Genomic DNA, 12884 nt, shown 5'->3' on the forward strand with positions numbered 1-12884 from the left:
TTGCTTGTCGGCATGTACAATTTTCCCAGTCCAGGTATTGAACCTGTGTCCTCTCCACTGGCAAGCAGATTTCTATCCACCATGCCACTAGGGAAATCTGCAAATTAATCTTATAAGTGTATTTCTTAGCTCAACTTTTGTTTCTCCTAGCTCAATGGATCAGATCAGATCAGACCAGTCGCTCAGTCGTGTCCGACTCTTTGCGACCCCATGAATCGCAGCACGCCAGGCCTCCCTGTCCATCATCAACTCCCGGAGTTCACCCAGACTCACGTCCATCGAGTCAGTGATGCCATCCAGCCATCTCATCCTCTGTCGTCCCCTTCTCCTCCTGCCCCCAATCCCTCCCAGCATCAGTCTTTTCCAATGAGTCAACTCTTTGCATGAGGTGGCCGAAGTACTGTAGTTTCAGCTTTAGCATCATTCCTTCAAAAAGAAATCCCAGGGCTGATCTCCTGCAGAATGGACTGGTTGGATCTCCTTGCAGTCCAAGGGACTCTCAAGAGTCTTCTCCAACACCACAGTTCAAAAGCATCAATTCTTCGGCGCTCAGCCTTCTTCACAGTCCAACTCTCACATCCATTGACTAGACGAACTTTTGTTGGCAAAGTAATGTCTCTGCTTTTGAATATGTTATCTAGGTTGTTCATAACTTTCCTTCCAAGGAGTAAGCGTCTTTTAATTTCATGGCTGCAGTCACCATCTGTAGTGATTTTGGAGCCCAGAAAAAAAATCTGACACTATTTCCACTGTTTCCCCATCTATTTCCCATGAAGTGATGGGACTGGATGCCATGATCTTCGTTTTCTGAATGCTGAGCTTTAAGCCAACTTTTTCACTCTCCACTTTCACTTTCATCAAGAGGATTTTTATTTCCTCTTCACTTTCTGCCATGAGGGTGGTGTCATCTGCATATCTGAGGTTATTGATATTTCTCCCGGCAATCTTGATCCCAGCTTGTGTTTCTTCCAGTCCAGTGTTTCTCATGATGTATTCTGCATATAAGTTAAATAAGCAGGGTGACAATATACAGCCTTGACGCACTCCTTTTCCTATTTGGAACCAGTCTGTTGTTCCATGTCCAGTTCTAACTGTTGCCTCCTGACACATTTAATAAATCCAGAAATAGAGTTTGATGAAGGAGAAATGGCCCACAGAGGATGATTTGCAAGGGATGGAAAGAAGTTTATGAGGATAATTTTGGTAGTGTTTTATAAATACTTTTTAAAAATTGACAAGAGCAAGGTTAAGTTTGGCCCTCTAGTTTTCTTGATTGTGTTGAAGAAAGCTGTGGTTCTAATCAGATCTTGTATAAGCCCATGAAATTCTCTAAAGGGTCGATGGGGGGATATTTTGTTAATATAGCCCTTCAGCCTATGACTTAAAAAAAATTCTTCTCCATATCCTATAATGTAACACTTCACATTTTGAACATATAAACTTCACCAATATATTACCAGAATTTCATAGATTGTTTTTTTTGCTTTTCCTTCTTTTGTGTGTTCTTTTCTTTGAGGGGCTGTGCAGAGTTTTCCCCTAGTCCATGTCCCCACACGGCACAGCCACCGATTACCAGCATCCCCCACCATACTGAGAGATCAGCTACATCTAGTGAATCTACACTGACTCGTCAATGTCCCCCAAACACCGTGGTTTACATTAGGGTTCACTCTTGGTGTTGTGCATTCTATGAGGTGGGACAAATGTACAATGACATTACCATAATTTTGGTATTATACAGAACATTTTCTTTGTGCTAGAGGAAGAAGGGTCCTCTGTCTTCCATGTATTCATTTCTCAGCCCCACCACCCCCTGCTGGCAACTATGGATCTTTCCATTGTCTCCACAGTTTCGCCTATTGACGATGTCATACAGATAGAAATACATACACCACATGGCTGTATCAAATGGGCTTCCTTCACTTGGTAATAGCATTTAAGTTTCCTCCTATTGGTTTTCTGACTTCACAGCTTCTTTCTTTTAGTGTGGAATAATAGTCTATATCTGGATAGATCAGTTTATTTCTCCATTTACTTACTGGCTATCATCTTGGTCACTTCCAATTTTGTCAAATATGATTAAATGTGCTATCGGCAGTCCATGGATTAAAAAAAAAAACAAAACAGAAACAAACTATTTCCCTTCAAAGTTAAACATATAATCAACAGACTTACTTCCCATGAGCATCCAAACCAGACTGAACAGCAACCTCCTTTATTCTACTTCATGCTCTGTCCATCTTGTGTTAATTGCATGGTCAGTAATATCATCATGTAAATTTTATCCATTTTCTATTCATTTATTTTAAGGAAACCAGGAAAATGTATTAAAACACCCAAATGAATCTACCAATAAGTGCCATTGTAAGCAGAGATGGCTGTTTTCTGGAAACTGACCAAGTAGACTGATGGCCAGAGATGGGTGGCAATGCTTGATAGCTGAAGGATGAAATTCTAAATGTGAGATAAGAAAAGTGGTTTCAGGATAGTAGAGTAATGGTTACAGTCCTGTAGGACATACAGAGGTGTGGTAGAAATAGCCTCCGTGGCTGTTTTGATTAACAAGTGAAGACCTATGTTTCATGACTGCTGAAAAATGCTAAGTGAAATGTACATATACACACATCATTGTTGGTGAGAGGGGTGAAAACTTTTGGCCCAGAATTTGGTATGAATCTAGAGAGAGTGGCATCTCTTGTGGATACAAGCAAGCTATACTTCCTTGTTGGGTTTTGAACTGTGTATGGATACATAGAAAGTGAAAGTGAAGTCTCTCAGTCGTGTTCAACTCTTTGCAACCCTGTGAACTGTAGCCCACAAGGCTCCTCCCTCCATGGGATTCTCCAGGCAAGAATACTGGATTGGGTTACCATTTCCGTCTCCAGGGGATCTTCCTGACCCAGGGATCAAACCCAGGTCTCCCACATTGCAGGCAGATGCTTTAACCTCTGAGCCACCAGGAAAGCACAAACATAGGGTTAAATGTATTGTTACAGAACAGCTCCTTTGATAAAGTTTGAACTGAGACTTTCTGACTAGAACTACTATGTTGGGACCCAAGGCGAGTTACCCTTCCCAGTTACTTCTTATCTAATGTTGGTACCCTCGTTTTTGTTAGAACCTTAATATATACATAGAATTATATATTTAGAATTTTATAGTGAAAAATAAATTGAACCACATCTGAAATTAAAAAATTTTTAGTACCTATATGCAAACTCAAAAAACCAAAATTTACTTATTAGTGTTTAAACCAACATGTGCAAAATTATATTATTTTCCAAGTATTCAATGTAAACATCACTGAGATCAGGAAATGTTGTATACTGTCTTCGAAAGCTCTTTGTGTTTTACCATTATTGCACATCTCAGTTTTCAGTAGACATATTTCAAGTGGTCAGCATCCTATTGTGAGTAGTGCTTCTGTGTTCAATAAAGCAGAGTTTATTGTATGAACTGGATATAGAGTAACAGACTGGTTCCAAATAGGAAAAGGAGTACATCAAGGCTGTATATTGTCACCCTGCTTATTTAACTTATATGCAGAATACATCATGAGAAATGCTGGGCTGGAGGAAGCACAAGCTGGAATCAAGATTGCCAGGAGAAATATTAATAACCTCAGATATGCAGATGACACCACCCTTATGGCAGAAAGTGAAGAGGAACTAAAAAGCCTCTTGATGAAAGTGAAAGAGGATAGTGAAAAAGTTGGCTTAAAGCTCAACGTTCAGAAAACTAAGATCATGGCATCCAGTCCCATCACTTCATGGGAAATAGATGGGGAAACAGTGGAAACAGTTGTCAGACTTTATTTTTCCGGGCTCCAAAATCACTGCAGATGGTGATTTCAGCCATGAAATTAAAAGACGCTTACTCCTTGGAAGGAAAGTTATGACCAACCTAGATAGCATATTCAAAAGCAGAGACATTACTTTGCCAACAAAGGTCTGTCTAGTCAAGGCTATAGTTTTTCCTGTGGTCATGTATGGATGTGAGAGTTGGACTGTGAAGAAAGCTGAGCACCGAAGAATTGATGCTTTTGAACTGTGGTGTTGGAGAAGACTCTTGAGAGTCCCTTGGACTGCAAGGAGATCCAACCAATCTACCCTAAAGGAGATCAGTCCTGGGTGTTCACTGGAAGGACTGATGTTGAAGCTGAAACTACAGTACTTTGGCCACCTGATGCAGAGAGTTGATCTTTGGAAAAGACTCTGATGGTGGGAAGGATTGGGGACAGGAGGAGAAGGGGACGACAGAGGATGAGATGGCTGGATGGCATCACCAACTCGATGGACATGGGTTTGTGTAGACTCCGGGAGTTGGTGATGGACAGGGAGGCCTGGTGTGCTGCGGTTCATGGGTTCACAGAGTCAGACATGACTGAGTGACTGAACTGAACTGAAACTCATTTAATAAATTTATGAAATATAAATTATATATTGTATCGATTTTGTAAGTTTTTAAAATATAAATTGTTATATTATAGTTAAGATATTTATGAGTGCAAGCAAAGGACCATGTTCTTAATTCTTAGAAGGACATTTCTGTTAGGTGTCATAATTAGGCCTCCCATGAACTCTGAGACAAGGATTTGAGTGAACGTAGGTAATTTAGAAGTGATCCCAGGAAACATTTGTAGGAAGTGGAGAAGTGAGAGAATGACATTAAATCAATAAAAAGTGTGTTAAAAAAGACAGTTACTGTTTGGGTTACTGGACTCCTTCCTGCGGGGTCACCCTGAGAGACAGCATTGTTCCAACTGACAGGCAAAGGCACTGGGGTGTTTATCTACCCACTCCCCATCCATCATTGTTTGAGGGCTGAATCCAGGGGTTCTGGCTTATCTTGCTTATGTCCCCATTGTGCTCCCACAGGCAGAAAAAGGCCCTTCAGCAGAGATCTGCATGTAAGCAGTGAGTTGCCTGAATTTTGAATGAATGTCAGAGGACATGAGCTGGGAAGTGACAGTTTCTGCTCCAGCTTCTTCTTCTGCTCCAGGTCACACCAGCCAATGAGGGATCCCCTTAGCCTCAGGAGCCCCAGAGACTTGATGCCACCAAGACTCCATTATACCACTTGTCCTGTTCACTTATCTTTCCCTTGCTCCTGGAACAGTTGTTGGCACACAGTAGGTGTTTAATAAGTAGCCATGACTGTATGACTTCCCCTTGAGTACCTGCTTTATTCTTTCAGGCATCTCCACATAAATGGGGCACATGGCTACCAGCAGTGTTTGGTCATATCCTTATAACTCCCTCATTAGAAATGAAAGAGAAGCCTTTCCCTTTCTAACTTCAGGAAAAGAAACAAAGATTCTCAAGGAGGAAAGCAAGTTAGTCGGGTATGCCACGAGGTTATTTCTGTGCCAAACCCTCTGGACAAGAACATGGTATATTATGATTGGCTATATTTGATTTGAGGGCTGACTCTTGAGCTTACAGAGGTGGATAGATTGATAGAAATTGCAGTAACAAAGAAATTGTTGCCATATTCAGAACTGTGGATATTCACTGGAGTATATTCAAATTCTGAATGTCATCTCTCCTATGTGCCTTGGTAGAAAAATGCTTGAGGACCAGCACTGTCTTAATTGAAATATTTTATTAATATTATCACTCTTATACCTGGGCTTTCTAGGTGGCTTGGTGGTAAAGAGTCTGCTTTCTAATGCAGGAGACTTAAGAGACAGGCGTTCAGTCCCTGGGTTGGGAAGATCTCCTGGAGAAGGAAGTGGCAACCCACTCCAGTATTCTTGCCTGGAAAATCCCATGGACAGAGGAGCCTGGTGGGCTACAGTTCATGTAGTTGCAAAGAGTTGGATATGACTGTAAACCTACTTTAGATTTAACATGCTTTTTTGACTTTTTGACAGGATCCTTTAAACCATTTAATAATTTATAGATTGCACATACACAAATTTGTATCACGTGTCCCTGAAGTTTGTTTGGGAAGGAATTATCAAGTCCAACAAGATTGCATCTCTCCTTAGAAGTTGTCTCATCATCCTCACTAGAGTCAGTGTTTGCCTTCACTAACTCAGCATAATGTTTTCAGTGTTCATCCATGTTGTAGCATACATCAGGATGTCTATCTTGCCAAATAATATTCCATTGCATGTAATATCACATTTTATTTATCCACTCACCAGTTGATGTACACATGGTTCTGCACACCCCTAGTATACTTTTTGACTTTTTTTTGAATAATGCTACTATGACTTTGTATCAAGGTTTTTGTATAGACCTAGGTTTTCATTTATCTTGGGTAGAAAACTAGGAGTAGTGTTCCTAGGTTATACGGTACCTTTGTGGTTGTACTATTTTACATTCCTACCAGTGATGTATGAGGGTTCCCATTTCTCTATATCCTTTCTACTTCCTATTGTCTTTTTAGTTATAGTACTGAACCGTTTAAGATCAGTTGTTGTTCAGTTGCTCAGTCATGTCCGGCTCTTTGTGAATCCATGGACTGCATCACACCAGGATTCTCTGTCTTTTACCATCTCCCAGAACTTGCTCCAACTCATATTCATTGAGTTGGTCCATTAACGTCAGTAAACAATTGCAGATAGAGGCCTTATGACATCGTCCCCATGTTTACAAGCTTGTGCCTGGCCTAGTGGTAATGTACCTAGAAGGCCTTCATTTGTTCAATTAATTAAAAACAAAAAAACCAAAAAAACCATTTTCTTGTATATTGCCTTAAAACCTAACGTTTTTTACAAAGTGTATTCACAATTTCTGAGGCTTACAATAACCCTGTAGAAAGTAGGAGAAATACGGGTTTCTCATTTTAGACCTGAGAAATTTAGATAACAAGCAAAACATCAAGATCTCTGGTCCCTGGCTTCATATACAGTCTTCTCTGTATGATTCAACACTGGTTCTCAATATCTCTACTAAAAAGCATATTAGTTAATGTTCAGAAAAAATGCTAAGTTTCAAAAGATCTTAATTTAAAAAAAGACAAGAGAATGGACTGAGTGTATTCAGCAGTTTGGAGATGGATAATTATGATTTGAGATAGTAGTGGGGACTGGAGACAACAGTCTGGGGCAATCTGACAAGGGAAGTCACTAAATGTCCATCTTCAGCAAGAAATTTCTTCATCTTTGAAGTAGAACTAGTAGCATTCACAAGGCTGGAAAATGTAGGCAATGTCAAAGAGAACATCAAAGAGAACTGTAAATCAGATGTGAGGACTGACTATAAAGGTTGTAGATTGTGTTATCTGAGAAAGAACTAGCATCAGAAAGCAGGTAATTGAAAAATTACAAATTTCAGCTCTCATTGTCTTCCTTTTTGTAACAGAAAATTTCAAACATGCATGAAATATCAAGAAAATAGTATAGTAAACCCCTATCATGTCCATTAATTTAAAATTATCAACATTTTGCCATTCTTATACATTTGACTTAAAAAGTATTTGAATACATTAAGGCCTTCCTCAAAAGCCATTTTCCTTCCAGCTTTATTGAGGTACAAATGAGAGTCAAAAATTGTATATAGTTAAGTTGTAGTCTGATGACTAGATACATGTGTATATTGTGAAATGTAATACTTCACACTTTATCCATTTTCCCTGTTTTTATTTTTTATGCTGAGAACACTTAAGATGTACTCTCTTAGAAGATTAAAAGCATGCAGTACTGTATTGTTAACTCCTGTACATCAGTTCTGTAGCACATACTCATTTTTGAATGGCTGAAGCTAAAAGACATTATTAATAACAGTGTTTTAGCCAAGGACAATGGGCAATTATCAAAGAATAATAAAGTGATCTTGTTATAAGCACCACAAACTTTGATCTTTCTTCATTTAGGGTGAAAGGGAAGGGAAGCTGCTGAGCTAGTAAGACAGCCACACAAACAACTAAAGATTTGAGTGAGAGCCCAAGATCTTATTCTTTCAGTTATGAACTCATTCATTCAAACAGCATATTCTAGACACTTTTCACACACACTGTCCATCCTCCAGTGAGACAGACCATGCTGGAATCTCACTTGAGTCTAAATTAGGATTCATCATTCACTTATTTGAAGACCTTGGACAAGTGCTGTCCTTGAGCCTCATTTTTCTTATCTGTAAAGTAGCGATGATACTACTTTCTTGAATAGGGCATTGTTAGAGTTAAAATGAGGTAAGGCCCCCAGAAAAGCATACGACCTATGCCCTAGAACATATGTCACTCTTATTCTGCCAGGCCCTGAGCTCATGATGAAAGAAGTCATAAGGCAGCCTCTCTCTCCCCATGTTCTCCTTTCCCAATCCAAGAGGGCAGCAAAAACCCACAGAGATCCCCCACACAATACAAGATGTGAGATGCCAAAAGCCTTTCCCAGTAACTGCATGGATTCGTCTTCCAAAATCATTTGAGCTTTTCTAACCTTCTGTTACCTTTCCTTAGGTGTTTGTAGCACAACAAACAAACTGTGTTAAACCCTGCTGTTGTTTGAGGTCAAATGCTTGGCCATGAATTGTGTATAACCCAAGTTACTAAGCTGGAGGCAAAGTGAGGCCAAACAAACCAAAACATAGTTCAGAGCAGACAGAGACTTACTGTAAGGGCCAAAGCAAGGAGTACAGGCAGCTCATGCTCAAAAGATCTGAACTCTCTGATGGATTTCAGGGAGGCTCTTTAAAAGCACAGTGAGGGAGAGAGTCCAGGGTGTGTGATCAGCCACTGCTCTATTCTTTAATTGGTTGGTAACAAAGCTAGTGTCACAGGGTTTAGCATCATCAATCCTTAGGCTCCCGCTGGTCAGGGTTTTTGCAGTTAACTGCATCTGGTGGGGTTTTTAGCAAAACAACTCAAGATATGCATCAGACACTGTTACTAGGTTCTTCAGGGAGGAACTATAGACTGTTACATGGCTGATCTACTGTTTAAATATTTTTTGATAATATGTTTACATTCTTTTAATCATTAATCCTGAGTTGGCCTTTTGTGACTCAGGGGAGGCCTGGGAGAATAAAGCTTTTCTACAACAAGAGACAGGCAGAGGAAAAGGGCGTGGGGAGGTGCACATATCCTGGGAAAGGTGCTGCTCCCCTACAGTTCTCCCACAGTGCCCTTTTTTGGTACTGATGAGGGCAGCTTGCCCAGAGGTTGGGCTGCTATCTCCTTTTACCAGCTGCAGTGGCCTGGGGGCGGGGATGGGGGGTGGGGGGGGGAGGTGCGCCTTTGGGGGTGGGTGGCAAAGTCTATGCTCCCTCTGCACCTCCTTGGTGGGTGCCTGGGTTCCAGCAAGCACTTTGCTAGAGTCTGAAGTCAGGTGAGTAGGTTGGGGCGTCTGGGAGGACCCAGTGTGGCCGGTAATTCACTTACCCACCTCTATCATCTGCCCTCATGGCCTTGCCTTCCACCTGCGTGGCTCCTTGCAGTGTCTTCCCTAGCCTGGGGGTGGAGGTTGTGGGCGCTCCCATCGCTCCCGCCCCGGGCACTCTCAGCTGTGGCAGAGGAACGTAGCGGGCGACCTGGTGGGAGGGCGCCGACAGGCAGCTGGCACTCCACTCCCAGAGACGCAGGTGGCTCTCAGTTCACGTCAAGCAGACCGGAGAGGCAGCCAGGTCTCCAACGTCTCTGTCGGGCCCTACAGGAACAGTGGCAGCGATTGCAAGGACGGCCACGACCCGCACCCACACCCTCGGCCAGCAAGATGTTGCAGGTGTTCCCGGAGAGGAAGCCGAACCCGCTGCAGGATGCGAACCTCTGCTCACGCCTGGTATTCTGGTGAGCGCCCTGCCTGAGCTGAGATGCGCTGCCGAACTTAATGCTGCAGGCGCTTTTCCCGGGACCGAGGGTCGGGATGAGGGAGAGCTTTCCGCTGGCGCTCCTACTGCCCGGCTTCTTGCTTTTGGTGCAGCCCTCCCACCCCGGAGGGGTGATTTCTGCCTGCGCCTGGGCGCGCGCGGCAGGCGGGAACCTGACGGAGGTGAGGAGGGTGCCAGGGACCTGGTGACTAGGGCACATCTCTTTCCACTCGAAGGCCGGCTAGCTTCCAGTGCCCGGGAGCGGGAGGCTGGGACGCCGTCCTGGGAGAGTCACTGCCCAACTGGAGAAGGACTGGATCCCCACACTCCATCCTTGGCCGACTTCCCCAGTTACAGCTCCGGAGTTCTCAGTTCTGAACTAAAGTTGCACTCGTTTACCCTCCAAGCAAGCAGCTTATGAACAGCTTCCTTTATCTAATTAGTGCCTTGGACTGTTGTCACCTTCCAATAATGTCCCCACCTTTTCCCATATTCCTTAGGTGACAGCTGAGTTCCAACTTCACCCGGCCCCTTCGTCCCTGTGTCTATGACCATGTCTCCCTCTCTCCCTGTCTTCCGGTACACCTGTTACTGTACATCCTGGTATTTGGTTGGAGCAATTTTCATGTGGGTGAATAAGTTATTTTGTATTTAACGAATGGGAACAATATTCTTGAACACGTTTTGCTTTTGCCTGGGACACACAGCCACGACTGAAGAATGTATTTGCCCAACCCCTTTCCTTAATTTGGAGTAGGAAATGGTAACCCACTCCAGTGTTCTTGCCTGGAGAATCCCATGGACAGGGGAGCCTGTAAGGCTACAGTCCACGGGGTCGTAAAGAGTCTGACACTACTGAGCGACTGAGCATTTCCTTAATTGCTAGTATTTCTGCTTCCTCCTTTGAGGACAACCCTGGGGATGGGGTCCCCGAAGCCTGTGGGGTCTTATTTCTAGCCTTTAGAGAAGTGGTACATGGTCTTGAAGCAGGTGGTCTTGCTACCTAGTTAGACCTCCTTCTCCTTGCCCCAGGACAGGCCAGTAAATTGGGAGAGGGGTTGTTTGGGCAAGGGTTAGTCACTCTATTTGGAAAGTCAGAAGTCTGAGTAGACTGAAAATTAATGTCCTAGAAAACCATCTTACCAATGTCTGGACATTAGTTTCTTTTATAGAACAAAAGGGAGGGAAGTGAGGAGGTAAAGTAGAAAGGCCATTTGTTGTTGTTGAGTTGCTAAATCATGGCTGACTCTTTTGTGACACCATGGACTGTAGCCCGCCAGGCTCCTCTGTCCATGTGATTTCCCAGGCAAGAATACTGGTGAGGGTTGCCATTTCCTTCTCCACAGGATCTTCCCTACCCAGGGATCAAACCCACATCTTCTGCATTGGCAGGTGTTTTCTTTATCACTGAGCCTCCTGGGAAACCCACAAAGGTCCTAAGATATTGCAAATATCTCCTGATCTCCTCTGAGTGTGTTAATATCTTTTGTCCTGCAGCCATTCAGAGATGGTCTGGGTCAGGATGTTTCCTGTGAGCTAAACAAAGGTATTTTAGTTTAACATTAAGACTTGAGGGGCCATTATGTATAGTTTGAGCTATAGACATCCCTTTCCTGATTAACTTGTAGCAAAATCAATAGAATACAAAGGTTAAAATAAAAGTAACAGATCTAACATGGAATCCAATTTTTTCTTCACTATTATAGTCCTGCCCTGGAGTCCTTTGTTCTTGAAAGCACTGAAGGTCCTTGAGCTGGGAGGAAACACAGATGAAAAAGGGCTCAGAGGTGAAACTCTTCTCCCTCTCTCTTAGGCCATGCTGTGGGGCCTGCTGGGATTTTAGTTCCCCAACCAGGGATTGAACCCACACTCCCTGCAGTGGAAGTTCAGACTCTTAACCATTGACCCACCAGGGAAGTCCCTGAAACTTCAGTTTTCCATGTAGTAGCTGAGACTATTAACTAGGTGGGTCTCAGCCTTTGGGCTTTGATCACACTTGGGTGATTATTAGATTTTTTGTGCTGAGAACCCAATCTTTTCATCTTTCCTACATATTCTGATATTTCCTTTTTATGGGACCACCTAGGGGACCCCAGGGGGATGGGAGTTCCTATGCTTTTTTCCATTGTGGTGTTCATTTTGTGTAGCTGCATTTCTGGGTCCTTTGGTGGCCCTTAAGGAAATAGGGGCCTCAGATCAGACCAGATCAGATCAGTCGCTCAGTTGTATCCGACTCTTTGCGACCCCATGAATCGCAGCATGCCAGGCCTCCCTGTCCATCACCAACTCCCGGAGTTCACTCAGACTCACGTCCATCGAATCAGTGGTGTCATCCAGCCATCTCACCCTCTGTCATCCCCTTCTCCTTTTGCCCCCAATCCCTCCCAGCATCAGAGTCTTTTCCATCGAGTCAACTCTTCACATGAGGTGGCCAAAGTACTGGAGTTTCAGCTTTAGCATCATTCCTTCCAAAGAAATCCCTAGAAGGAGGAATATGGATACGGGAACCTTAAATGGTAACAAAGTAGGCAACTGTCTCCTTAACTTCAGGCAGTGCTACAGCCAAAATCTTGGCTTTCTCTGCCTACTGATGCCAAATAAAAAAATATGGAGACAGAGTTTGGAGGGAATAGAAAGATGGCTTTAAAAATCAGCTAGCAGAGAGGAGAACACAGCAGGCTAAGGCCTCAAGAGCCATGTACCCCCACCCCAGGGAACCAAGAGACTGTATATAGCCTGGCTCTTGTGATCTTAGGCTAAATGATAAAGTTCAGAGTAATGATGTTTTGGGGCTTCCAAGGTGGCGCAGTGGTAAAGAATCTGCCTGCCAATGCAGGAGATGCAAGACAGGTGAGTTTGATCCCTGGGTCAGGAAGATCCCCTAGAGTAGGAAATGGAAACCCACTCCACATTCCTGCCTGGAAAACTCCATGAACAGAGGAGCCTGATGGGCCATAGTCCATGAGTTTGCAAAGAGTTGGACATGACTGAACAAACACAGCACAATGAAGTTTTTGCATTTTTTTTCTTCCTGCATTATTTCAAAACAGTCACAGCTGGCATCAGGCAGCCTGGTAATTGGGGTCCACTGGTCTCTGGATTTTTGGTCTGCAGTCTTCTTTCTGAAAT

At 43.2% G+C, this 12884-nt stretch overlaps 1 protein-coding gene across 3 annotated transcripts in view; it reads left to right on the forward strand.

Moving 5' to 3' along the window:
- Positions 1 to 8977: 8977 nt before the first annotated feature.
- The window catches only part of LOC113902484 (multidrug resistance-associated protein 4-like), a 327639-nt gene continuing 323732 nt past the window's right edge, over positions 8978 to 12884 (forward strand). For 2 of the 3 annotated variants that reach the window (XM_027557818.1, XM_027557820.1), the window contains exons 1-2: positions 9189 to 9277; positions 9602 to 9735. In XM_027557818.1, the coding sequence (XP_027413619.1) occupies positions 9662 to 9735 (74 nt within the window). In that variant the 5' untranslated portion in view covers positions 9189 to 9277; positions 9602 to 9661. Of the gene's footprint in view, positions 9044 to 9188; positions 9278 to 9601; positions 9736 to 12884 lie in introns of those variants that run through there. The other variant, XM_027557819.1, reaches the window with a different exon arrangement.

This window comes from Bos indicus x Bos taurus, chromosome 12, assembly GCF_003369695.1.
Source record: "Bos indicus x Bos taurus breed Angus x Brahman F1 hybrid chromosome 12, Bos_hybrid_MaternalHap_v2.0, whole genome shotgun sequence".
Classification (NCBI taxonomy): domain Eukaryota; kingdom Metazoa; phylum Chordata; class Mammalia; order Artiodactyla; family Bovidae; genus Bos; species Bos indicus x Bos taurus.